Source organism: Phragmites australis, chromosome 5 (genome assembly GCF_958298935.1).
Source record: "Phragmites australis chromosome 5, lpPhrAust1.1, whole genome shotgun sequence".
Classification (NCBI taxonomy): domain Eukaryota; kingdom Viridiplantae; phylum Streptophyta; class Magnoliopsida; order Poales; family Poaceae; genus Phragmites; species Phragmites australis.
This window is the reverse complement of record NC_084925.1, coordinates 33,490,657-33,518,531: the sequence shown is the minus strand read 5'-3', so window position 1 is coordinate 33,518,531 and position 27,875 is coordinate 33,490,657. Positions and strand designations below refer to the sequence as shown.

Genomic DNA, 27,875 nt, shown 5'->3' with positions numbered 1-27,875 from the left:
TAGTGCAAAATGAAACATGACATGCACTAAAAGTCCAAAATGAAACTTGACATTGCAATTAAGTTTAAAATGAACCTTGACATCACAAGTAAGTCTTGATCTTTGGTCACTCGAATTGGACGTCCCCTAACACTACCGAGGTTATGCATAGATACAATCTCATGTATACTCTATGGTTACTTGTTATAAATATCATTCATGAAATCCTTGAAATTAGTTGTGTCGAAATCAATTGGCCACTCCATTGAATACCACCCAGAAAATCCCTCCCTACTCTTCGCTCGAGTGAATTTTAAATTAAGCAAGTATGTCATGGATGTATCCATCCTATAGAAAGCCAACATTTTAATGACCTACGAACAAATCCTAGAGAATAAAAGGTGGACAAACATACTAATCAGGCAATTGGAGGGGGCAATTGGAGGGTGCAGACGCCTAGCCATCCTCGTCACCACGGGCCGCATTGTAGGCCTCCTCCTCAAAGCTGCAAAGCTTGGTTATCTCCTCCTCGTGGCCTGTGTCGTCACCTATTGGCTCATCACGTTGCAAGGCATCAACCACGCCCTCCTCTCCACGACGCCTTCCTCTCCGCGGGGCATGACGTCCTTGCCCTCCTCACCATGGGCGGTGAAACCGTTGTCGTCCTCACCGTGGGTTGCGCCTCCCCTACCGTCCTCACCACGCCCAGTTCCACCGCAATTGTCCTCCTCTCAGGCCACAACACCCTGTCCGCACTTGCCATAGGAGACATCACTGCTTCTGTCCTCACCACAGGCCGCGCCGCCCCTTCCGTCCTCACCGCTGGCGGCGTCGCTGCTGTCATCCTCACCACAGGCTACCTCGCCCCTGCTCTCCATGCCACATGCCATCTCGATTTAGGGACTAGGGTTTGGAAGCCATGGTGAGAGGGTCAAATGTGAGGCATGTGTGAGTGGAGCACGGTGGGATCTGAGGGGGACAGTTTGGGATTAAGTTTTGAATGAAGGGCAATATGATCATTTTTAGAATGTCTAATATGCTAAACGGTATATTACGAACAATAAAATCATGGCAATGGCATGAATTAAATGTTTTAGATTGCCAATAGTACATAGTGAAAACGGACTTTATCGTTGTCAAATCGTAAATTGAGGTGCTTGTCGATGGCATATAGTCAATTCGCTCCTGTTTCGTTGGAGAAGGAGAAGACGGTGGAGGGCCACGTGACGTGCATCCAACGGACATTAATGGATGACTGAAAAAGTTCTCGATTTTCAGGAGAGGCATGCCTTGCTTTTTTTTCCTTTCCCTCAAGCTTATCCCTGCTATTTCCAACCATACTTCCCAAGAACAGAGACCGGGTTTCCAAACAGTAAACAAACACGTGAGACAAGGGAGTTCGCATAGACTTTGAACGAAGGAAATGACACATTTCATAAGCAGAGAATATTGCAGCAGGTAGGGACGCTCCCAATAACCAAAGGAATATGCTCTAAAGAATCCTAAAATATCCTAATTAAATCCATTTGCAGACAATCCACATTCCAGAATTGCTTACATCTCTTGCTGACAAAAAGAACGAACAGCCAAAAAACGCTTCTATGGTCTATGGAGTTAATTTGGTTGGTCAACATTTCTTGAATGACTGCTGAATACTAGAGAGCAAAATACTGTGTCTTCACTATACCTTGAGTCTCTTGAAAACTAGAACTCACGATAACACCAGGTCTCTAGCTCTAGATCCTGTGGGAGCATATCAACCTTCGCAGTCAGCTGTAATTTAAGTGACAAATCATACAACTGCACCAGTAAACAACTCATTTAATCTAATGAATTACTGTAACAAAACCACAAATACAGAATTGGACACAAACGTGATTGTGTATTTCTTTTCTTGAGTTTGTGCTAAATCTAATTGAACGAAAAAATATCATATTTTACATCTGTCGACAATTATTTTCTCTAAAAAAAGCTGGTGAAGTGGCAAAATGTATCATCCCAAGACAGTACTCAGAGATATTGAAGAGTTCATATACTAAAGACTAATGAGTGAGACCAAACTAATTCTCTAATTCTTCTGCTGAGAAGTTGTCTACACATATACAGACAGACAATGTATTTGCATAAAAGTAGGAAATCAGCATTAATAACTTTTTTCTCTGGAATTCTAACACAGCTTGTAGTAACTGGCAGTTTTTTTATGACTGTCACTGACTGTTAAGTGCACTATAAAAGCAACCTTCAGACACTTACTTGAGCGCCTTTTGTCCCGACAAAACCCACTTCCACAGTGACATTTGAATGCCTTGACAGGATGGTTGACATCATCAAAATCAATTCCATAATCCTGCAGTTGAAAAACGTTCAATATCATGGCATATTTTGATAGATGAACAAAAGTAGGCCATGGTCTAGGTAACAAGATTCCACCGAACATTTCATTTAAAGCGTATCCCGCCAAACAAAACAATAGCTATGGTACGGAAAAACTATTCATTAATCATTGGTCCGCAGTCATAAAGCCATAAGGCCTAGAATCCTAAAACAAGATGAGGCCAAATTTAGCTGGGATAGAAGAAATTGGTCATTCCACCTTTTTCCTGAAATATAGTCATTCCACAGTCCACGTTTGTCAATTTTTTGACGAAAGGCAGGAGAACTGCTTATTCATTCATTACAAGGAGAAAAAAAAGACAATGTACAAGACCCTGGAAAAGAAAACGAAGAAACAAGAAAAAAACTATACTATACCCACGTTTGTTAACTCACTAGTTAAGAGCTGATACAGTGCAATGGAGGTTAAATTTAATTGCAGGAAGCACCACCTACCCATGTCAGTTCTTCGAAAGGCTCTATTTGCTTATTTGTGAAGAACGCCAGCTGAACAAAGGAGAAAGAAATAAGGCCACAAGAACTCAGATTTGGATTTATGATAAGACGTCAGTAACAAGGTAGGGTTGCACATACATGATAGTAGTGGTGGTCGGGCGTCTCAATCTCAACAGGAATTGCAATGATGTTACCATCAAAGCACCTGCATCAAACAAGAACATGTAGAGTCAACTCGTAGATAATATTGATTCAACAGTGCATGACAGCAGCTCTTTTTTTTCAAATTACTTCTATATTAATTTTTTGGGTAATAAGGCCTCAAGTGTAGTTAGCTAGCTTCAAAATAGAGTAGAGCTGAGCATCACTAGCATGTTTTATTCAAGTGCTGGCATCAGGCAATAATACAAGCTGCAACCAAATAATCATTCATCTGCTATATACGTTGCATGCATGTATAAAGAGAATTATCAGATAAACACAGCACTTTAAGCACAAACAAAGGAAAAAAAAAAGACACAGACAGAGACAGTTTCACCAGCACATAGAACCAACAAATTCACGCATCATCAAGAACCTCGCAAGAATCATAAATGTGTTTCTGATTAAAAGAACACTTCCGTAGTCACAAATCCAAAAAGAGATATTACCTATGGTTTATAAATCTTGCCACGTTACCGTAAAAGGTAGCATCTAAACAGAGGGCTTCCTCGTCATTCAGAACACCTTCAGTGCCCCAGTCAGCATCCAATAGCACAGGATATGTATGCTTTGCATTACCAGTCTTTTGGATTGTTCGCTCATATAGCTCAATGTTTGTTAATATTTCACCAGCATACTCACAAACAAAAGCACCTGGAGGAAGTTTTTCAGCAGTGCGCAGTCCCCATCCCTTTTTTCTAGAGGTTAAGAACACCTGAAATGGTGATAGAACGCAAAAAATTATGAAAACACAAATGTGAGGTGTAGTTTGCTGCTTAAGCCATGAGTATACACATAGCATTCCAAGAAAAAAAAAGGTTAGCAAATCTCTTCATATATCATCTCGACTGATTCACATCTGGTTCCACTGTATATTTACTAATCTCATTTTAATGCAGATGGAGTAAGAAAAAGATGCTGCAACTTGGCAGCCTGCAAGCAATCATAAATCCATCATATTTGGCAGTTGCACTGATTAGTGTTAATTTTATCTATGCTAGCGAAAAAGGGTAACATCATGAGCTTGAATGGTACAAAGTTAGTTGACTTGCCTGTAGATTGCGAGTAATGCCTCGCTGAACCACACGGTTTCCGCAATATTTGGTGCAACCACATTTTCTCCAGCATTCCTTGATAAATTTCCTAATTGGGTGCCCTTTACAAGGACCGGGATTCGCCCTCGCGTTTGGTGAATCAGAGTTTGCTTCAGCCTTAATTCTTTCAGTTGGACAAATCTTGCAGTAGAAGTGGGGATGTTTACGTGGTTCTCGGAGCATCGAGACATAAGCATCTAGAAATCCTTCCTTAAGCAGGCCATCTCTTGTATAAGCAAACTCTCCTCCAGTTTCTGCTGCACATGAACAAGGAAGTGGCTCTGCTAGACAATCTCCAAAACATTCAGAACAACAATTTTCATCTCCAATTCTGGCAAGTGAGAGGCTGATATAAGCATCTTGGAATATGCTGTTTTCTGGTATATAGAAAAATGGAGGAGGAAGAACCCCATCTTCAACTCCATTAACTATTGGAATGCTCACACGCTCTTCGCCTTTTGTTATATCATTGACATCATGAGATTGTCTGTTGACACTAATAGGTAGTTGATGCTGAACAACCTGCATATTACTAGAATTATTCTGGCTAACTCCGGCAACAGCACTACCACCAAGCCTCGTGAGATTATTAAGAGGCATGTATGAGGAACTAGCTTGATTTGACTGCAATGATTGCAGCACTAAAGGCTTAGATAAAACGTCCATGGCTGGAAGTACTTGTACAATGCTTCTCTCTCTAGGATCACAAGATCCAGAACCCAGATCAAGAATACACTGGCAAGTATCATCCAAAAGTTTCATGAAAGAGAAATTGGGTTCTAGGATCTTGTATGTCCTGAGGCATCTAGCCTCCATTGCCTTGCATATTGATTCAATGTCAGGCAGATGAAAATCAGAACGGTTTCCCAAGGAAGAGTTGAATGAGAACGATAGTTTCCCATTTCCATAGTTGGACAATTCTACCACAAAGTTGGTGGAAAAATCTTTGCTCCTTACAATTGCTTGGGTGCTACGTGCATCAGCCATATGACCTTCGTGCGCAACCGGGACACCTTTAAATTTCTGATCAGCAGCATGCTGCACACCAGAAGTCATGTGTTCATCTTCATGTCCTGTAGTATTTTGTAACAACATAGAAAAGGAAATTGGTAAGAACTTAAAAAGTATGACAATTGACAACTCAAGAAAAGGATATGGACAGGAGAGCCACATGATGATGCAAATTATGCGGGACAAAAACAGGGTATGAAAATAAAACACATATCAACATCATCATAAAGAGTTAAAACGGTCTAACAAAATTCAAATTTTGCAACACACGAAACTAAAGTTTCTACACACAAATAAGCGTACAGATGCCAGGGCTTTTAGCCAAATTGTTCAGAGTAGAAAACGAAGAGTTCAGTAACATATGAACAAAATAGCACTGAAGTTAACAAAAATAGCACCCTATCATCTGAAATTTACTCCATGTATAACTATAAACAGGTAGTACTATAAAAGTAATTCGAAGATGAATATATCAATACCATTTTCATGTGACCAACCTAGGTAGAATACTCCCACTGTTTGTTTAGATACCAGTTTTAGCCCCCAACACACAGAAGAAGGTGACAACCAAATCCTCTTTCTACGACCTCTTTAACCCCTCTTGATTTATCCCACCTCTTTAACCAAATCCAATTAATGGCACCCAACCCACTCCACTCATACAATCCCAATACCAATTTCTTATAGCTTTTTAATAGGGTTTGTTGGGAAAACACTGCCTAGGTAAAACCCAAAAAAACATCTATTTGAGAACAAAAAACAAGTTCCTAAAACAACATCTACAAAGGAATGGAGGGAATATGTATAAGTAGTCAAGCCAATGGCCTATACCCTTTTTTAACAGATATGATGGCCTATACCCTTTTTTAATCTAATAGAATACATATAACTGTGGGAGTCCACAAAAGAAAACAGTAAAGTCTAAAAGGTGGATACCGATGCACTATTAAAAACACTGGTATGAGCATAATTATTATGGCGGTATGGCGACCCGCCACCTTCCCACCTTTAATACATGTGTTATTCAATAAGAGTTATATAATTATACAAGAGTAATCCTAATCAGTACATATATATCAAATGAAAAAGGAAAAATAATATTGATGGGCCATTATTATACACCCAGCTAGTCAGCCTATTAGCCAAACAAAAACCTTAAGAGCCCACTAAACCAGCCCACTACCTCCCGTTCTTTGCCCTAGCGGCACAGTTTTCCCCTCCCATCACAAATCACTTGCACAAACCATGACTCCACGAGTTGTACAAGCAGCCGCCACCGCCTCTCCTCTCTTCCCCCTCCTCTCCAGGCGGCGTCCCAGGGGTGTCTCGACGGCGTCCCAAAGTCGACCCCGACCCTCGATCAGGTCGTTCAAACCCAGATCTACCCTTCTGCTCTACAGATCAAGAAGCACGCCAACGCCAAGGTCCGAGCTTGCTGGCGGGCAACGCGGGGAGGGCAGCCAATGTGGAGCAGGAAGGCTTGACGGCTCATAACCCCTGCGCGGCTCCGTATGTACGGCGCTCGAGCCATGGCGTTGCCGTGGCGATATAGCGACGATATGGCGACACTATTGTGATGCCCTAATAACTATGGATATGAGAATTAATTATCTAAAGATACTTTAACTCTATGACGGCTGGGTTCTAGAACTTGTGGACTCATAATTGCCAGTGGGGTCTCAACATTGTAATTGTCTAGTAAAGCAGAACTATTTTCACCAATTGTTGTAGCCTCTGCAAGACTAGTTTCCATTTTTGGTTCCTTTCTAAAAAATTGTGAAGATGGCTTCTGCCATTTGGTTCCAATGGCTTTCCCCTCGAGAGCTTCTGCTTCTTGCTGATGTGGCACTTCAGCTGACTCTCTCTTGCCATTGCCATGAATATTGGATTTAGACTTTTGACCACGCTCTTTAATCTTAAGCTTCTTGCTACAGTTGTCTGAATCCAGATTCTTCCTTTCATTTCGCATTTTCTGCCCTTCCTGGTACATTGATAAGTTTGACTTAAACATGGTAAACAAATGAAATAATAAGAAAGATGATGGTCACCATATGTAGTTGAGTTCAATGCCGTATATTACTTTCTTATTTGTCATAAAAATCATTGCATATCATCAAAAGTGATTTCATATGGAAAAGATGAACATTTTAAAAAACATTAAATATCTAACTAGAAATCAGAACAAAGTCACTCAAGAAAAAATCAGAATAGAAGGCCAGGTCATACTGTGGGATCTGGATCGTCAAATATAGCATCAACTAGAGCGCTATAGTTATCAGCTTCGATATGGTCCCAGTCGTCATCATACAATGGCAGTAGCTTCTCCAATACTCGCACAACAGTTTCCTTCGGGATACCAATATTAGTCATGGATTTAACTGCGTCATTAAATTTTTCCATGGAAACCCTTGGAGGTGCCATCCTGTTAGCAATGAAATAAGCATCACACAAGATATGAAAAGTGACTTCCTTGAAAGAGCCAAAAAAAGAATATCCAAAAAGTTGTGTTTGGCATCACTAACTCATTAAGATGTGCAGAGCAATATAGGCTGCAGTAGTTAAGAAGCAGAGAAGACATTAGCTATAAGCAACTTATTTAACCTTTGACTTAGTTTCTACATGACTCCGTGATTCATGTGCATGCTTTTTTTTAAGCAAATTCATGTGCATGCAGTGTTCGCATAGATGGTTGTCTAGAGCGTTTAAACGACGACTAGATGCTAGTCGAGGGCTTGGCATCCAGTCTAAGACACGTCTAGATGACAACTAGATGCTAGTTACGGGTGACCGTCTATCTACGTCTAGCCTCTAGAGGTGAACATTGTGTGCATGGTAGAGTTAACTATCACTTGCACTCCTTTGGTGCTAAAAATATGATTGGGAACCTAAATTTAAGGAACTATGGGTTATCTTTGCATTTCTTATAGACAGTTCAGTTTCACTCAATATACATGTCTTGACCTCTTTCTTCCTATCAAACTGAAGGCACTGTGTCCCATCTCATTGGATTAAATTTCATAATAATCCAATTTGTCCTCAACTTGGAGCAATGACATGAAACAATCTAGATTTGCTCTCAATAATATTAATGCATTTTTTTGTCAAACCTCATTTCACTACACGGAACAAATCCAAACAGTTGGCTGAAAAGACTTTATCAAAACTGGATATTCAATGCAAGGTAATATACAGATTTGGTTCATATTTAAAACAGGGTGTGAACAAGAATTGTATTATGTAAATGGGAATTAATGGTTACTTGGTTCCAGGAATTGAAGAATATTATAGAGGTAGTCATAGAGAGGCTAGGGAATGCAATTGATTAATCAATCTATTTAGTTCCACAAACTGTATTCCATATCTTGTTTCTCACATTTTTAACTTTCGTTTCTTCAAACATCTACGTTGAAATGACTAAGGCATACCCCATAAGGACATGTTCGGATGGGTGGCTCAGCTCGATGCAGTTTGCTCACGCAGAAGTTCGTTTGGATGTCTGGATCAACGCTTGAGGCCTGCACCCGCCCATGCAGTTGTATCCACCCAGCCAGGCTCGGGGAAACGCTGGAATCGGCCGTTTCCGTCGGACTTGGCTGGAGAGATGCAAATATATTGTGTATATGAATTTTTTTTATTTAACTTTCGATTTTATTTAGAGGTCCAAAAATTCTAAATATTTTTGTGAATAAATTAGAGGTCACTAACAACCCATTTTAATTAGTTTGATCTAAAAAGCTCAAGTCAATATTTAATTAAAATTCTCAAAAAATCGTAAAAAATTCACTAATATTTTTATCCGGTGATATACTAATTTATAAAAATATTTTCAACCTAGGTTATTTGGTAAAAAAGTGAGTTCCTTTGTGTTACAACATATACTCGTGCAGATAACCAAACACAATCTCTTCTCAACCAGACTGAACACATGCAACCAACCAAATAGACCCTACTGCATCTCTCCAGCCTGTCTCAACTCAGCCTGTATGACTCATATAGTCAGACTGAGAGCATGCGGGCAACCAAACATGCCCTAAGTTTCTTTTGTGTGAAGTGAGACCTTCCTCGTGGGTAACAGGTGTAGAAAGAATGACCACGTCATGCAAATTTACACAACTTAGGAGGTAATGACTAATTTATAATGTATTCCCTCTTTTCCCAAATATATTTCATTTTAGGATTTTGTACAACAACGCAACCACACAAGATCACGTTTCCCTCACTCAAAACCTTTATAGATTAGTTTTTTTATACCGGCCCCCCTTACCCGGGGCCTATATTGGAGGCCAAATCGGATATGTGCGACACTCAAAGCCTTTATAGATTAGTTATTTACTCACGAGATGGTGTGCGTCGCTTTAGTCCATTGGCACAAATAACCGTGCAAATAGAAAAGATATCGTTAAAATGAGAGGGGTGTATATACAAAATGATTTAAAGTATTTTCGAAATTGTTGGACGACATTTATTCAAAAATACAATTGGAAGATAGAATACCCATGCACTTGGCATCAACACAACAAGAAAATGAAACAAAAATTTCTATGAAAAATATTTTACTATCATTTCCTATTTAATTCTCATTTCTTATACAATACCACATATGGAATGTCCAATCTTGTTTCATCTAAGTTTTTTTTTTCTTCAGCATCGGTTTCAAATAATATGACACCTCCAAACTCCAGCCATGCAAACCAGCATGTCCAAAACACATCTACTCATTTTCGGGGACATTTTCGGTGCGAACCCCACTCTCAATGGAATCGTGAAAAAACCAAAAAAAAAAACATGTATAGAAGTTTGGTGGCCAATCTAAAGCAGGGCAGCTGATCTAATTGTCATACACCAAGCGAGCCACTCTAATTCTCTAAAGCTACCGATCAGGCACCCACAACACAAACGAACTCAGCAAAAAACTGTATTGATCACACCAAAGCAATGGGACACTTGAAAAATCGCAGAAACGGCACGAAAAAACCCCATTGGAGAAGGTAGAACCCACATTACCCACCACAACGGAGGAAACACACGCACGTACCTCTCTCGCGGAACCACCAAAGGCGACGAACTCGAGGCGAGGAAGAACTGGACCACCGCGCCGCCTCCCACGCTTCCCCCCGACGGCGAAGCTGGATCGAAAGCCCCGGCCTAGCCGCACCAAAGCAACACAACGCGTAAGAATTCTCGGATATGCACCCGGAAAAAACCCCCATTCCGCCCCCACAACGACACGCAGGAAAACACAGACGCATGCACGGACACACGCCTCCTATGCGGGCCGCCGGAGGCGACGAAAGCCGTGGCAGTATGGACGGTCGGCGTTCTCCCTCCACCTCTCAGGCGAACCGTTCGGAGGCGACGAAGCCGAGCCAGGGGCGACCGACGCTCCTCCAAACGGCGATCGCGCCGCGGGCGCCGGTCGCGATCGCCGCCGCCGAGGCCTGGAACTAGGGTTCGGGTCCGGGGGAGCGACGCTTTGGAATTTGGAGAGGCGTGGTAGCAGGCGCGGGAGTTTTGGGACGAACCGCGTGGAAGAGCAGGGGAGAGAGAGTGAGAGACAGGGGAGGGGAGAGAAGGAACACGCCAGTTGGCCAAACTGAGGTGGCGCACTGGCGACGAGGTGTCGCCGCTACATGTCTAGTTTTTTCCCGCAGTCCCAGTGATTGGGTCTTTTGCAGGAAGGTCCTTGCATTATGTTCGAATCAGATCTGTTTCGTCTAAGCGCTTCATTTCTGTCCAGGATTTTGTTTGTGGCGTCCTCGCCAGCATTTTAGCGCGTGCATTGTACAGCGAAGTAAGGTCAAATACCTATCAAGAAAAGTATGATCACACAATATTTGACGCAAATTTTCTTCAACTTTAGCATAGCAAATGATAAAGAAACAATATACACTATATTTGAAATAAATGAGATCAAGAGGTGGGTATAGAAGAAATTGTCGACCAAAACGGATAAGGGAGGTGAGTCGGGTCGGGGAGACATATTATACTCAGAGTCTCTAGCATAATATTATTGGATTGTTTTATATAAAGGATTTTTTTTCTGATCCAAGAATAGTTTCCGTATAAAACACGATGGAGTGCTTAGAATATCTTTACATGTCTTATTTACCTTATAAGGGTTATTAAACCTACTGTATAAGGTAACAAATACATATATAATGGTACTCTATCCTTAGGATATGCTACTTTTCTAATAACTTCTTAATTATTAAGTATCAAATTCTTGTCACAATGTCATTTACTACAAGGACTGGAGTGACTTGCATATATCCTAAAAACAATAAATATTCCCTAAGTCCAAGAATATAATGCTTGTATTTTATTCAAGAATAATAGACCTATTCCACATTCCAATGCAAAAGGTGTGTGTTATTCTTTATATACCCATCCTTCTTTTTTACTGGTGTTTTTGACTTTTTACGGTTTTCAAGATGCAACTTTTACATTAGGATGTAATACTAAAAAAATTAGTTTCAAATCTATATAGTTCTAAACATATTAATGGAAAACTTTAGAAAAGATTGACAACACAGATTATAGGGGGCCGAAGTAAAAAGGAATCGATGTAGTAGTGTTTAGCCATACTCCCTCTGTTCTTTTTTAATGTAACAATCAATTTTTTTTTCACATTTGACATATATACTCCTTTTGATTGCTTCCACTTCCAACCTTTCAATTAATAGCATTCAATTCACCATGCTCATTTTCTCAACTCCAACTTACAATAGCTTTTAATAGAGGCCCTTTAGGAAAACATCACCTAGAAAACCTAAACTAACATCTATTTAAAAACAAAACTAACTTTCTAAAATGACACCTATTCCAAAATAGATAGAGTAGTAATTAGGCCTTATATTCTTCAATGTACAAAGTAAGCCTTGTATTCTTAAACAAAGGAAATAACATTCAAGACATGCTTTGTTTCGGCCCGCATGGTTTTGACTTAGGCCAGTTGATCACCAGCCGGATTATGAAATCATGGGCCCAAGGGCAGAAGATGGTTGCAAGGCTATATTGGATGTTGCTGGGGTCAAGGAGGCACCAATGCCCATTGTGGATGACAGAGCATGGTTCGAAAATTCTTCGGTAACCGACAAAAATTCGCGATTACCGGGCATCTCGGTCCGGCTCGGTTTCAAAATTCGAGCGGTAACCGAATTTGAATTCAAAAAATTCAAACCGATTTTTAAAAAAACTCAAAAAATCCAAAAACAAATTCCATAAAAAACTAGAGCAAATTTTAAGAGTATCTGTGCAAACAAAATTCAAAAAAAATCTTGTTTACAGCTCCAAATTGTCGTTCAAAGTTCATAATTCAGTTAAATGGGTCGACTTGTGATATGGGCCGAATGCACAGTACTACGCGGCCCGTTTCGACCTATGTGGAATGGATAAGGTTGCCGGCAGTGTGGAGAGCGTTGTGCACAATAGAGATTCCCCATGCCATTTCTCGTAGCCGAAGAAGCAGGTTCGGTGCCCACCCGACCAAATCCGCCGCTCTTCGGCATGATTTCGGCGTTTCAGAAGTGGTTATCGAGCTCGTGGGCTCGGTAACCGACCGCATCATAGCGGTAACCGACCATCTCCACCGAGCTACGCGGTCTCCCTGCCGCAGGTCGGTAACCGACGAAGCAAGCTCGATAACCGTTCAAACTCTGCGATTTATCATTTTTCTCGGTCGGTAATTGTGGCTATGGGGTCGGTAGGGGTTGTTTGCGTTCGATTCCGACGATGCAATGTGTGATGCGTTCGGTTGTCGACCATTTAGTAGCGTTCTTTCATGTATTATGGTCGGTAATCGGTGTTAGAATGGCAGCAGTTCGTCGTGTAGTTGATTAGGAAGATGTAGCTGTTGATTCGCTCGGTTATCGACCTTATTACATTGGTTACCATATACATGCAAATGTTGGTAATATTCGTGCAAGATAATCAACCATTTACTAGCGATTTTAGGTGCAAATGTTGCTAATATTCGTTCAATTGAGTTTATTAGTAGGCTAACCATTGATAATTTTCGTTCAATTGAGTTTACTAGCGATTTGAACATGTATGGAGATATTTATTAGTAAGCTAACCATTGAGTTCTCTTCGTGCGGCATTCGAGAGGATGACCGATGATAGTACTGCCTTGGAAGCACTTATTGAGACTGAAATATATCGGACGAAGTCTCTGTCGTTCGCAGGTTCGACTGGGCCACTTGCCAGGCTTCTTCTCTAGATTGCAGTGAAAATGAGGACTTTGCACCATGACGTTGAGGTTAAAGTTCCGATGGAGGTTAGAGGTTAGCGTGGTGGGTGGTGGGCGGTGGCGTGAAAGTGCGGTGAGGTAGTGGTGGTGCTACTGGAGCTGTGGCCAACAGGAGGGTGGTGGATGGTGCCAATAGTGAGGAGGCAAAGTGATGGCCTAACATCACTGGCTTAGAGTGACGGCGAGCGGATGTAGTGAATTTAGCGACGGGAGTGTCACCATAGGAGGAGGCGAGAGCGGGAAAGGAGAGTGAGTTTGTCGGCGCGAGGAGTAGGAGCACTGCATGCGGTTTGGAGAAAGGAGGAGGAGGGATGATCATCCAATAAAGTTCAAACAAATCGCGTGCATCGACTATAACAAAATTGATTTCACACAGTTGAACCATAGTGCATCACTTAAAACAAATAATGCACCTAGAATTTTGTTTGTGTAAGAAAATAAAGCACGACAGGATCAAACACAAGACACGATTTTTACGTGAAAAACCCTTTCGGGAAAAAAACCACGGGCGCCAATCGGCGATCTTCACTATATCAGGGATGTGTATAATGCAGAGGATTACAATGAGCGTCTTGGCTCTCCTTGCAGCTTACAAGATATATTTATATGGGTGGACACATACGACTCTAGTCTAATACGGACTGTTCTGGAATATGGGCCGAAGGCGACCCTTATCTGGCCCAACAAGAATTCGGATCACAATCCAACAAACTCCACCTTGAGACGAATTCCATCTTGTAGCAAATAAAGAATCATCAATAAACTCCCTTCAATAATAAATATCACCGACGCCAAAAGTCTCTAGGACTCAAACTGTAACACCAACTAAACTTGAGCATAGCTCAAATTTAGTAGCAGGAACTGACTTTGTCATCATATCAGCAGGATTATCATGAGTGCTTATCTTGCATATTTTAATATCACCTTGAGCAATGACATCTCGAATATAGTGATACCTCACATTAATGTGCTTTGTTCTTTTATGAAACATTTGATCCTTTGTAAGGCAAATAGCACTCTGACTATCACAGAATATATTAATACAAGAATTATCTCCACAAAGCTCAGTATACAAACCTCTCAACCAAACAGCTTCTTTGCATGCTTTAGAAATAGCCATATATTCAGCTTCAGTAGTTGATAAAGCAACAGTAGCCTGCAAACACGCTTTCCAACTAACTGCACAACCACTAACGGTGAAAATATAACCTGTGAGAGATCTCCTCTTATCCAAATCACCAGCATAATCTGAGTCAACATAACCAACAAGTCCATCTCCAGATTTTCCAAACTGCAAACAAGCATTAGAACTACCACGCAGATATCTGAAAATCCACTGAACAGCTTTCCAATGCTCTTTGCCAGGATTAGCCATGAATCTACTAACAACACTCAGTGTATGAGATAAATCAGGACGAGAGCAAACCATGGCATACATAAGTGAACCAACTGCACTAGAATATGGAACTCTAGACATGTACTCAATATCATATTCTGACTCAGGACATAAAGCTGAAGATAATTTGAAATGAGTAGCTAATGGAGTACTAACTGGTTTTGCATCATGCATATTGAAACGACGAAGGACCTTCTCAATATAACCTTGCTGACTAAGATATAACTTGCCAGCTTTCCTGTCTCTAATGATCTCCATGCCAAGAATTTTCTTTGCTGCACCTAAATCCTTCATCTCAAATTCATTACTCAACTGTGATTTCAATTTGGCTATTTCTGATTTATCCTTTGCAGCAATCAACATATCATCGACATAGAGAAGCAAATAAATAGCTGAACTATTAACAGTCTTCAAATAGACACAGCTATCATAATTAGAACGCTTAAAACCATTAGAGAGCATAAATGAGTCAAACCTCTTGTACCACTGTCTAGGAGACTGCTTCAAACCATAAAGAGATTTCTTTAATTTACAGACAAAGTCTTCTTTTCCAGGAATAACAAAACCTTCAGGTTGATCCATATAAATGTCTTCATCTAACTCCCCATGTAAAAATGCAGTTTTAACATCTAATTGCTCAAGTTCATAATCACGCATAGCAACAATATTGAGTAAAGTGCGAATAGAACAATGCTTCACAACAGGGGAGAAGACGTCATTATAATCAATACCTGGAATCTGGCTATAACCTTTAGCAACCAACCTTGCTTTATATCTTGCTGCTTCATTAGGAGAAATACCCTCCTTTCTTTTGAAAATCCACTTGCAACGAACAGGCTTCTTCTCTTTTGGCAATTTGACTAAATACCAAGTACCATTCTTTTCAAGTGACTCCATCTCATCTTGCATTGTAGTCATCCAATTATTGCAATCAGCAGAAGTAATAGCCTCATTGTAATTAGAAGGTTCTACATTACCTTCAACTTCTTCTGCACAACTCAGAGCATAAGCAGCAATATTACACTCCTCAATTAACCTCTTGGGTGGATTAATTTGCCTTCTAGGCCTATCAACTGCAATAGAATATTGTGTAGGCTGCACAACGGATGAAGGATGCGGAGCACTAGATGAATCATGATCAATAAATAAATTTTCAGCAATAGGTGTATCTTGGATAACGGTATCTGGTGTACTTTCTGCATTAATAAAATGCTCCACCTGCATGTTAGAACTCTGCTGACTCTGAACAGGAGCATTTGGCAACATAGCAGATTCATTAAAGACAACATTCCTGCTAATCACCATCTTTTGTGTTGCAGAATTCCACAATTTATAACCTTTAATACCAGATTTATAACCAAGAAAGATGCACTTAATAACTCTAGGCTCCAATTTACCATTATCAACGTGAGCATAAGCAGAACAACCAAAAACTCTTAATTCTGAATAATTAGCTGGAGAACCAGACCATACCTCAATTGGAGTTTTCTTATCAATGGCAATGTTGGGTGATCGATTAATAAGATAGCAAGCAGTGGAAGCGGCTTCAGCCCAAAAACGTCTATGCATACCTGCATTAGACAACATGCAACGGGCCCTCGAGATGATAGTTCTGTTCATACGCTCAGCTACACCATTTTGTTGTGGAGTACCAGGAACAGTGTAGTGTCTCACAATACCTTCAGACTTACAATATGAATCAAACTCATCAGAACAGAATTCCATCCCATTATCAGTGCGAAGCTTCTTTACCTTCTTTTCGGTTTGCCTTTCAACCATAACCTTCCACTCTTTAAATGCTTTAAATACTTCTGATTTATGCTTCAAGAAATAAGGCCAAACTCTTCTCGAGTAATCATCAATAATAGTTAACATATAACGAGAACCACCTAGTGAAGACCTACGAGATGGTCCCCATAAATCAGAATGCACATAATCAAGAATACATTCTGTTGTATGAACTGAAGTGCTGAATTTCACCCTCTTATGCTTGCCAAAAATACAATGCTCACAAAATTTCAGCTTGTCGATACTATGTCCATCAAGAAGACCTCTCTTGCTCAATTCTGTCAAACCAAGTTCACTCATATGCCGAAGACGCATATGCCAAAGATTAGTAGCATCAGAATCTGATAATGAATGTGAACTTACAGCGGCATCACCTGTGATTGTAGTGCCTCGGAGATGATATAAATTGGCAGATTTCAAATCACCTTTCATTACAATAAGAGAACCTTTTTTCACCTTCAAAATACCATCTCCACCTGACCAATCATACCCTTTATTATCAAAAGTACTCAAAGAAACAAGGTTCCTTTTCATACCTGGAACGTGCCTCACATCTGTCAAGGTTCTAACAATGCCATCATGCATCTTTATCATAATTGATCCAATTCCAACAATTGGACGTGGGTTGTCATCACCCATCCTAACAGAACCAGCATCTTGAACAGAATTATAAGTGGTGAACCAATCTCTATGTATGCATATATGAAAAGACGCAGCAGAGTCAATAATCCATTCATCACCACTACTAGCACATCCAGCAAAAGCAACGAGAGTCTCTCCATCAGAACTATTATTAGAAGCAGCAACAGATGCTTTACCTTCTTCAATAGATTTACCTTTCCTCTTTTCTTTATTCTTCAACTTGTAACATTCAGATATGTCATTATTATTTTTCTTGCAATACCTGCAGAATTTTTCTTTTCCTCTGGACTTTGAACGACCCCTGTAACCGTTCGAACTTTTATCTCTTTGGCTATTATGCGAATTCTTCTCCTTTGTCCTGCCACGCACAATCAAACCTTCTCCATTGGAAGTAAAGCCATCAGTAGAGACCATATGTTTTATCTTTTCCTTGGCATGCAAGGCCTCATAAACTTCTTTCAAAGTTAGTGTATCATGACTGTATAATATGGTATCTCTGAAGTTTGCAAAGGAAGTAGGTAATGAGCACAAAAGAATAAGACTCAAATCCTCATCATCATATTTTACCTCCATAGACTATAGGTCAGCAACGATCTCCTTAAAGACCGAAAGATGATTCAACACAGAACCACCCTCCTGTAATTTGTGCGTGAACAACTTCATCTTCAGATGCATTTTACTGGTTAGATCCTTAGACATACAGATCGATTCCAGCTTTAGCCATAAAGCAGCAGCGATTTTCTCTTGCAAAACCTCCTGCAAAATATTGTTTGATAAATGAAGATGAATTTGTGACAAAGCCTTACGATCCTTTCTCTTTTCTTCATCAGACCAAGACTTTTGATCTTTATTTCCAAAATTATCAAGCGCATCATCCAGATCAGTGTGCGCAAGAATAGCCCGCATCTTTACTTGCCATAGAGAAAATCTTGTATCATGATCTAGCAGCGGAATATCATATTTCATGGAAGCCATGACGAAGAATAATCAGGAACAAAATAGCTTGCAGCCCCTCTGGTACAGCCCTGTGTGCACGAAGCAAAAAACTGCAGAAGTCCTAGTACACTTTGTGTACGTGCAGCAATTAAACAGCAAAGCTCTGGTAGACTTTCTCGTGTGCACGTAGCAAAGATGCCAGATTTTGGCTTTTCACCAGCAGGCCTTGACTTGAACCTGTCCTTTTCTTTTCTTTCACGTGAGAGGTCACGGAAGGGAGCTCCTCGGGACTTGAACAGCTCACGAACAACACACAAACAGCCTTAAGTGCTGATGCGCAGAGACGTGCTTGAACTCGTATGCACGGTTGCGTGCAACAGCAGTAGATCGGAAGTCGACGGATCGGCAGGTGTCCAACAGCAGCGCAGAAAACCAGGCGATGCCCCCTGAGACCGATCCAATCCGATAGGCTGAGGCACGCACGGATCGCGTGAAAACCTCGTGATCAAAACCGAGTGTCGCAGATGGATCGGCACGGACCAGGGCGCAAAGAAACCGGCGACGGACGAGGCCGGTGAATCGACGAATTGAGCGGCGACAACGAACACGAAGAAGACCGACGGGAATAGATTTTTTTCTCGTATTCTCGTGTATCCAATCCGGCTCTGATACCACTTATAAAAAAATAAAGTACGACAGGATCAAACACGAGACATAATTTTTACGTGAAAAACCCTTTTGGGAAAAAATCATAGGCGCCAATCAACGATCTTCACTATATCAGGGATGTGTATAATGCAGAGGATTACAATGAACGTCTTGGCTCTCCTTGCAGCTTACAAGATATATTTATAGGGGTGGACACATACGACTCTAGTCTAATACGGACTGTTCTGGAATATGGACCGAAGACGTCCCTTGTCTAACCCAACAAGAATTCGGATCACAATCTAACAGTTTGGATTACCTATAATTGCAACACATGCTCATTGTATAGTGTATACTACTCTGGTAAAATGACTGGTACATACAAAGTAACTTACGTTACACTTTCGACTCTAGATGTCAGTCTAAAACCCTTGACAATTATGACAGCTATTCATAGCCAAACAGTGTCAAAGTGACATATGACCTCTTTATTTTGGTCCTGAGAAGCTATTTTTCTAAAAGCTACTTATATAAAAGTTGTGGTCATTTGACAACCCTGTTTTGGATGAGCTGCATGAAGTGTGAAATATATGTAATACCTCTGATTGTTTGGAGCGAATATATTTGCTTATGTAAACTATTTTAATGATTGTTGTCAATATTTGGACAATTTTTTTTGACATATTCACTTGCGTGGGAGAACGAAGGCGCGATCACTGATGGCGGTTGCGAGAAATCCAAATTGCCCTCGACTCATCTCTTCTCCTCGAGGGTGACTATTCGGAGGGGGATGCTCGAATGGAAGGTGTGGTGGAGAAATCTAGGAGGGCTCCGATATATATCAAATGCCATTGGTGGGTAATTAATTGCAAAGTCTATTGGGAGAGTGGTTTCCTTAACCCGTAGAAGCCACAAAAGCAACCCAAAATGTGCTTTGGGCTTCGAATGCAATGGTGGCTTTTTTTTGTTCTTAGAAGCTGGTTTGAAAAGCTTGATACCTGTCTGAGCTTCTGACTAAGGGCTAGAAGCTAGGAAGAAACACAAACAAAGAGGTAAATAAACTACATGATAATTGATAAACCGGTGGGAGTTCAGAGCTAACTAAGAAGCATTAGCCTCCTCGCAAAAGAAAATAACTAAGAAGCATTAGCCAAAAACTTGTGCGTGACCTGTCGGTGATCTAGGATCAAGTGTGTCCGTGTTGTCGTGCTTTCTTGTGATCCATTGTTTCGAAGGTGTCACTCAAGTCAGAGGGAAGTGACTAAACTCGAGGACCTCCGAGACTGCCTCGTCATTCACGACAGTAGCTGCCTCAACAAGTGCAACGTCATCTGAAATAGTGGCCCTCTGTCACAAGGTTCACATTACCGATCGCTCGTCGGTAACCGAGGTGCGACGGTAACATAAAAGTTATGGTAACCGTGATAACCACTTAAATTTTGAATAAATTTCGAAGAAAAATTTATTTTAAAAAATTAAATTTTGAGAAAAATTCATGAATTTAGCCTCTCGGTAACCGGTCGAATTGGACCGATTACCGAGCGGTTTTTGAGGTAAACTGCTCGGTTTACGCGGTAACCGGAGTCCAAAAATGATCGATTTGCAGCGAAAATCGAACGATTTTGAGCGATTACCGAGCAGTATGAACGCGTTATCAATAATTGTGTAGGAAAATCATAAAAGACACAAAAAAATCACCAATAAATCAGGAAAAAAAATAGTATAATACCATGGCATGTTTTGTAACATCAGAAAAAAAATTTGGCAGGATCTTTGCTATATTTTGGAAGTTTCCAAGGTAACAAACAAATACTAATACCAATGCGAGCATGAACATATAATTGTTTCATCGAATATATGCGTACATTACATATGCAGCGCCTGAAATTAATAAATATATATCAAATTATCCGTAGTAAAGCTAAAAACACAATTACATCCCATCCATCAGTACTTACCATGGTATCCACGCCACGTGAAACCTACGAGATGGAAAAAATTAGTATAATACCATGGTATAAAAATAAAGTAGTTGCAAAAAGTAAATTTTCATCACATTTAGAACCACCAACTTGAGGGGCGATTAAATTCGGCTATATTGTACTCCTCGGTGGACATTAGCATTATCCGTCGTGTCGATAGCAACTCCGCCTTAAACTCTACCTAAGTTTACCCTGTCCATGCAGAAGTGGTTGACCATTGTCCTTGCAAAATGACATAAAACTCAGGATCTTGCTACTCATAAACCCACTGAATAGGAGGCTCTGACTGACCACTGTAGCAGATCACTGCTGTAAATCTTGTGTGGTCGCTGTGTTTGTCACCAGTTGAGTAGGTAGGGGTATGTCGCTATCTGTGTCCTTCTCGTCAAGCTCAGGGGCTGCATTTGATCTGCTGGTCTCTATCCAGTCCCGGAGCGGATTGTTCTCCTCATTCAATGTGAGCTCCATAAGCCGCTGAAATGGATTATCGTCAATAGTCGACCTGATGCCTGCATCCAAATTGTTCTGTATTCTCAGGTTGTAGTTGACATATACCAACTTATGGAGTTTCTTGTAGCTTAAACGGTTGCGAACTTTGGTGTGGATAAATGCAAATGTACTTCAGTTCCTCTCACACCCACTAGATGAAGCGCACTGAGACACTAGGCGCCTGGCAAGCATTGATAGTGTAGGTGTAGATGAACCAAACATAGATCATCATTGCGCTGCAAGTAGGTAAAGTGATATGAGGCTCGGAAAAGTAGATAAAATGATGCAACTGATAGATATGTAAAGGTTTTCGTACCAGGATGAGTCCTGCCGTCACAAGCCATCCATGCAATGAGCAACCTGTTGCAGATGTAGGTGGCTTTTCACAGAGGTTCGTCGTGCCTCCCAGTCACGGGCCGAGAGTCATTATCTATTATGTATAGGTTATTAGAGTTTTTATCACGTACTTTTTTATACTCTATATATTATCTTTATGGATTATTATTGAATAAAATTTGCTATTCTTAATATGGTATCCTAGTTAAGTTCTTTTTATGTCCTAATCCAACCTAACCCGTCACCGGCTCCCTCTTGTCAACTCTCGCTCTTCTCTCTCTCACCGTCGTTGCTCTTCATGCTGTCGCACGACGTCATCGCCGAGTCACGCTGACCCACCTTCTCTCTCCATCGTCTGTCGGCTCGGCTGGCATGTGCGCCTCCTCTTGCTAGGACTCCATCTGTTGCACCGTGCATCGCTGCCGACTCTGCCCGACCAATCCGCCTCCAACTCGATCGGATCAGCGCGTCATGCTACCAGTTGCCTCTGTCATCGGTCCACCGTCGGCTCTAGCGCACTCTCGTGCCCGATCTCGCACTGGGCCATCACCCCATTCTGGATCCCACGACGAAGCCATCCTCTTCGACTGCCATCCCACGGTCGATCTCACGCCGGGTCACCGCCCGCTGCCGTCCACCACCAGATTCTGTGCTGGGCCAGCGCCCCATACACCCCCAACATCGGATCCCGCATCGTCAGGGCCTGCTTATCCGCCTCCACGCCCGACGATGGGGTACGACGGCTCTTCATGCGGGAGTGGCAGCCTAGGGCGCTCGTCTTCATGGTCCACGGCCATTCTTCCTCGCGCACTCAGGGTTCGCTTGATTTGCCGCCAGTTCGTCGTCCTTCCGGAATCAGCAGCAATGGCCAGGGCCTAGCTTCCTCCGTCGTGGCTGGTCTCTGTGTGTTGCCTGGCGGTGTTCCTAACCATCTTCCTCTGCCTCCGAGTTGGTGCCCCTACGAGTTTAGAGGTTTATCATGGGCTTCTTGTGTTGGCCTACTATACTGGGGTGATTGGGATTAGTCTTGCCGATGTTTGGGGTCTCTCTTGTATTGTTGCTTTTTGGCTGCAGCCTTCTTAGACTAGCTGGTGTTTGCTGTTTCCATTGCTAGTATCTTACTACTGTTTCTGCTGGTGTTTTAGTCTTGTATTAAAGTTTTTTTTTCTTTCACTGCGTCCATCCAAGTTTCAGTCTCTCTTTGAATTCGTCGATACATTGTGAGTTCATATATTAATTCGTCAATCAGTCAATCAATTTCTTTTGTGATTAGCTAAATATTCGTATTTGTTTGGCTAATCTTTCCCATAGATTTAGCGATAACTTTATTTGTTATCTTGTTACTCATCATTATTTAGTTTGTAATTCTTGACCAATGATATTATTTTATTATCATCATGACGACTTTACTCGTGTACTTTGTTTTGTACTTCTTCAACTTGATTCGACAAGATTATAAAACTTCACTCTACGATAGCTTTGAAGCGACAATTTTTAGATGTATTAGTTTTAGTTTCTTACTTAGTATCACATCTTTTAAATGCAATGCTATTGTATACGCCTTGGATTTTATGGAGTTGTTAAGAATATAGAATCCTCATCCTTTACATGTATGTTATTAGAGTTCTTATACTATACTCACTCATGTACTCTGTATATTGTCTCTAACTCTCTATAGACTATTATTAAATATAAGTTGATATGTCTAACAGTCAACAAGTGAGTGCTTGTGAGTTGAGGCAATACTCTTATGGATTTTGTTAGGGTCTAGGAGGTTTTAGGTGACGCGTGATTCTGATGAGGAGATGGTGAAGAATCTGTTGGGGAAGAAAATTGAAATCCATGATGATATGATTGTCCATAATAAAACTTAGAAGATTCATGACCATGGAATCAAACAAACAGCGGGAAATGCAAAACCGAGGTGCAGTGGCTGTAGGTATGATGTATTTTATTCGTTCTAGCCAGGTCGAAGGACATCTGAAACAATGAAGGCTGAATAAAATGTTAACTATCTGAAGAGGTATGTGCCGCGTGATCTGATGCCTGTTTTGGATCGTCGCAGGACACTAGACGTTCGTCAGAACTCTGAAGATTTGTCCTACCACTAACTTTGCATGACCGCTTCTGTTCTCTTGTGCTTACCGTATAATATAAGGAGTGCATACAAATCTTTAAAACTTTGGGAAACAATGTTCATACAAGATTTATATTTTTCACATGAAAATGTTATTATTCTGGGCGCCTGTGGTTGGCTAGCAAATCAGTAATTCACCAGCAAGTGTATTGGCAGAACCAGCTCAAATTCAATGTCAAAGCTATGAATTGATTAAAACATTTGTAGGAACGAGATTGATCATTAGAGGAGGTGAATAGATGTCTTAACAAACTTCTTACGAAATCGATGATCTTCTCCGATTTGGATCACCTAACGCACTTCAAAACTCAAACAGAAGCAAAAATAGAGAGAAGTTTTAACAAGAAAAAATCGAGGTAACACGACTCCACGGATGGTATATGAACCATATGTTCCATTTAAGATCAATTCATATGTCTTAGCACTCAAAAGATCACAACTTGCAAAGAAACAAGAAAAGATGAACATCGAGCAACGAAACTCTTCAAGTTGATTATCTACAGGAAAGAAAATTTAAGATCCCATTATATAAGCGTGTGTATGTTAATTTTATGCCTCTAGTAACAAGAAGAATGACCTCACAAGGTGCTAAAATTTTAGCCCAAAAATCAAAACGAAAATCAAAACTAGAGACCCAAAAATTTGCAAGAGAACCAATAGAAGAAAACTAGAAAGAGGGGAATTAAAGCACATGCAAAAACATAAATTTCATTACTCAAAGAGATCAGTCATATTTTAGACGGATTACAAAGATTTATCTCTCAAAACTCTCACTTATTACATAGGTGGCACAAGAGGGCATCCTTCTCTCCTCTAAAACCCTAGTTCTCAAATAGGTGACACAAGAGGGGCTCAAGTGACTGGTTTAAACTCTCTCATAGCTCTACTCCTCTATTTATAGGCCTAAGAAACTTGATCCCTAAGTTTTCTAACCTTTTTTCAAAATACTACTCTCTTGTAGTACACTTCTACCTACCACTGAGGACATTTTGGTCAATTTTCTTCTCCATTTCATCGAACGGCTACAGTGTCTTCACGACTTAGCTTCGCCTCGACGCAAGCTTTGCGATGGTGCCACGTACTATTTCAGTCCTCCCACGATTTTGAGGCCAAATCGCGAAACCGCCTGCACGCTTCTCAAGACATGACTCGTCGTCTTGCTTACACCTTAAGCAAGCGCTTCGAATGTTGACGCGTGTACTCTATCATGCGATACTGACCGCCGGCAAGTCTCTCCCGCTGCCGATCCCTCGAGCCACTTTGTCACTTGCACCGGAATCCTCTTCGCTTGACTTTACCAACACGTCATCTTCATCCGTCTTCCATGCTTTGCTTGACCTCCACGTGTCCAGTTAGAATCACCCTTGACTCCGCCCGGCCTCCTTGATCTTCCGGCACTCCGCTTGGCCCCGATCATCCTGCCATCGACCGTCAAGTTGCATTAATTACCTGCACATCATGAGACAACAAACACATATCTCCAACTTCAATTACAATTAGTCCATAATCAATATACCCAAATAAAATCCTAAATTAATTTAAATCACATCAAAACTCATGCAAAACCAAAAATCATCAAACCAAATAAATATCAATATCAATCACTAATCACAAATAAACCAAGATACATTTTAATTTAGTTTCTCAAAAAAATATGCATTAACACGCTTTGTTGATAGTTTCGGCGACATAGAATCGCATTTCGTCGATGTCAAGGATTCCGGTTTTGTGTATCTCCTTGCATCTCTGCACGAGGTATGTCAGTATGTGTTGCTTAAATGCTGAAGAACTGCACTGGATACGGTTTCTGATGCAAACCATTTACTTGGTGTCACTCAAATATAACTTTGCCATTTACATTTTACTACACATCTCAGGTACCGTGACTTCTTTCTTCAGAATCCAGACGATTGCAAAGCTAGTACGGATTCAATTCCTTTGCAAGTGGGAGCTAAACTTCACTGAGGGATGTGGATAGAGATCCAGGTTGATTATTCCATGCACGACTTCTAGATACCCCGTATCGAATATTGACAGCAGAACAGGGCGCGATACTGCAACTAATCTACTCGCTTTTTTAACCGCCCTGTCGTGCGGATCACACGCACATCGGCAAGGTAGCGTGTGTGTGTTCCTGCATCTCAAGCGGTTGAACGGTGGGTACCTTTCAACCAACAAAGCAGATTATTTATAGGACTGGACAGCGGCGGATCCAGACCCCTACTGTTTCACTGTCAATGGAAGTCAGCATGAGACCTCCCAACATTTTTTTCATAGATAAGGGAGAGTAAGAAGTGAAAGAGAGGGAAGAGGAGATACCGTGAGAGAGAAAGAGAGAAAAAGAGAGAGGTAGACAAGCCTCCTACTTGTCTACCTGGGGTTGGATGCTTGTTATATTGCCAGAGGCGGTGCAAAGCATGATAAACGAAGCCGGGTGGGCAACTAGGCATCCTCTTGTACTGCTGGTGGGGCATATGGAATGAATGGAACCCAAGGATTTTCCAGGGGGAAGAGAAATATTTCCTCCAGGTGGCTAGGATGATCAGCGAAGACATCAGAAAGAGGGTGGATGCTGGTTGCCTCTCGGTCGCACCACTGTGGCCTTGTACGCTGCCTCACTGCCTAGGAGGTATAGTTGTTAGCCTGTAAATGCAGGAGAAATTTGGTCGGGCGCTCGGTCTGTTGGGATTTTTTTTTTTTTTTTGCGGATGGGGCTAGAAGCTCGATTATATTATATTGAAGAAAGCACAGTACTTACACCCCTGATTTGCGCACAGCTCCCTGGGAAAGCAAGAAATTACAGCACAGGTCACAAACAAAGCTTCCTAGTTACAACTTTTCCACAGAAGCCCCTAGGAAACACAGAATTTGCGTATAAGCATAATCAATTCTCCACCACCATCATAGGCCATCCTGGCGCCGCCCACCACCTCACCAAAGATGGAGATGAAGCACTCTGACGGGTGCCAAGAAACCACACCCAAGGTATTCGACGAGACCTTGAAACATAGATATGCCGCCAAACGTCTCTCGTCTCGCATGTACCGGTTGTCGTCGTCAAAACCTTAGACAAACAAGAAACCGGCACCGCCGAAATCGACAGCCCAGACAACAAATCCCAACTAGGGGAAAGTGAATCCAACCAGCCCTTCCACAAAAAGGCTGAGGAAGCTAACCTTCAGAGCTTGTCCTCGGATGTCTGCACCGGAGCCACCGTTGTGCCACTACCGTCGGCTGGGCGCGGGAATGGCGCAGAGGAGCTGCGCAGGGTTGGAGTCCACGATGAGGCGCTTCCCAGTGACGAAGGGGATGACCCCAAAGCATCCCGGCACACCAGCCACCAGCTTGACCCCGTCGTACGCACTCGGCCCCACCAAACTCGAAATGACGGCGAGAACGCTGCCATCACCGAAGAAGAGGCGAAGGATGCCAAAAAACACACACCACACTGTCGACGTGGGTGTTGGACGAGCAATTCAGCAATCTCACGCAACACACCGATACATCTCGGATAACTCACTACTACATAATCTATTTAGTTGAACACTCCTGACGGATCTATGGAGGCATCTATACAAAGGGTACCACAGACGGTTCCAAATTAGAACCATCTAAGAACATGGCAACGAGCAATTGCAACAAAGTGGGAAGCTATAGTACAGACGGTTACAAACTACAATCGTCTGTACTACTAGTTTAGAACCGTATGTACTGTTCCTTTTCTAGATGATTCCAAATTAGAACTGTCTGTACTATTGATAATAATAGTACACACGGTTCCAAATTAGAAACATCTGTAAAAAAGAAACAGTACAGATAGTTCTAAAGTTAGAATTGTCTGTACTATTAGTACAGACGGTTCTAAGTTTAGAACCGTCTGTAATAGTGTCTCACTCGTTTTGAGCGTCTATCTTATATAGATTATTTTCATACAATGGTCAGCAATGAACGACACGTAAGATGGTAAGGAAAGTTCGCGTGAGGTTAGAGGTTGCGGATTTGACTCTTAGAAAATACACTCGTGGTATTTCACAGTAAAAATCATGTGACTTGCGACCGCATCTACATAATAATATAGGGGCTGGTGTGGGTAGGAAAATATTTTTTAGATTTTTTAGCACTAAAAAATTTAGTACAGACGGTTCCAATAACGAACCAT

General features: G+C 41.4%; 1 protein-coding gene across 2 annotated transcripts; it reads right to left on the bottom strand.

Annotated features, from left to right (window-relative positions):
• Window positions 1-1,374: 1,374 nt before the first annotated feature.
• LOC133919335 (histone-lysine N-methyltransferase SUVR4-like) lies at window positions 1,375-8,541 on the bottom strand. 2 transcript variants are annotated; one of them, XM_062363699.1, is made up of 8 exons: window positions 7,637-8,541; window positions 7,341-7,536; window positions 4,062-7,095; window positions 3,459-3,724; window positions 2,947-3,013; window positions 2,809-2,859; window positions 2,233-2,326; window positions 1,375-1,779 (listed from the first exon to the last, which is right to left on the bottom strand). In XM_062363699.1, the coding sequence occupies exons 3-8, from the start codon at window positions 5,274-5,276 to the stop codon at window positions 1,772-1,774; spliced, it is 1,701 nt and encodes a 566-aa protein (XP_062219683.1). In that variant the 5' UTR covers window positions 5,277-7,095; window positions 7,341-7,536; window positions 7,637-8,541; the 3' UTR covers window positions 1,375-1,771. The 2 variants fall into 2 exon arrangements, with proteins under 2 accessions (XP_062219683.1, XP_062219682.1); XM_062363698.1 differs by having other exon boundaries at window positions 1,376-1,752.
• Between the last annotated feature and the right edge of the window lie 19,334 nt (window positions 8,542-27,875).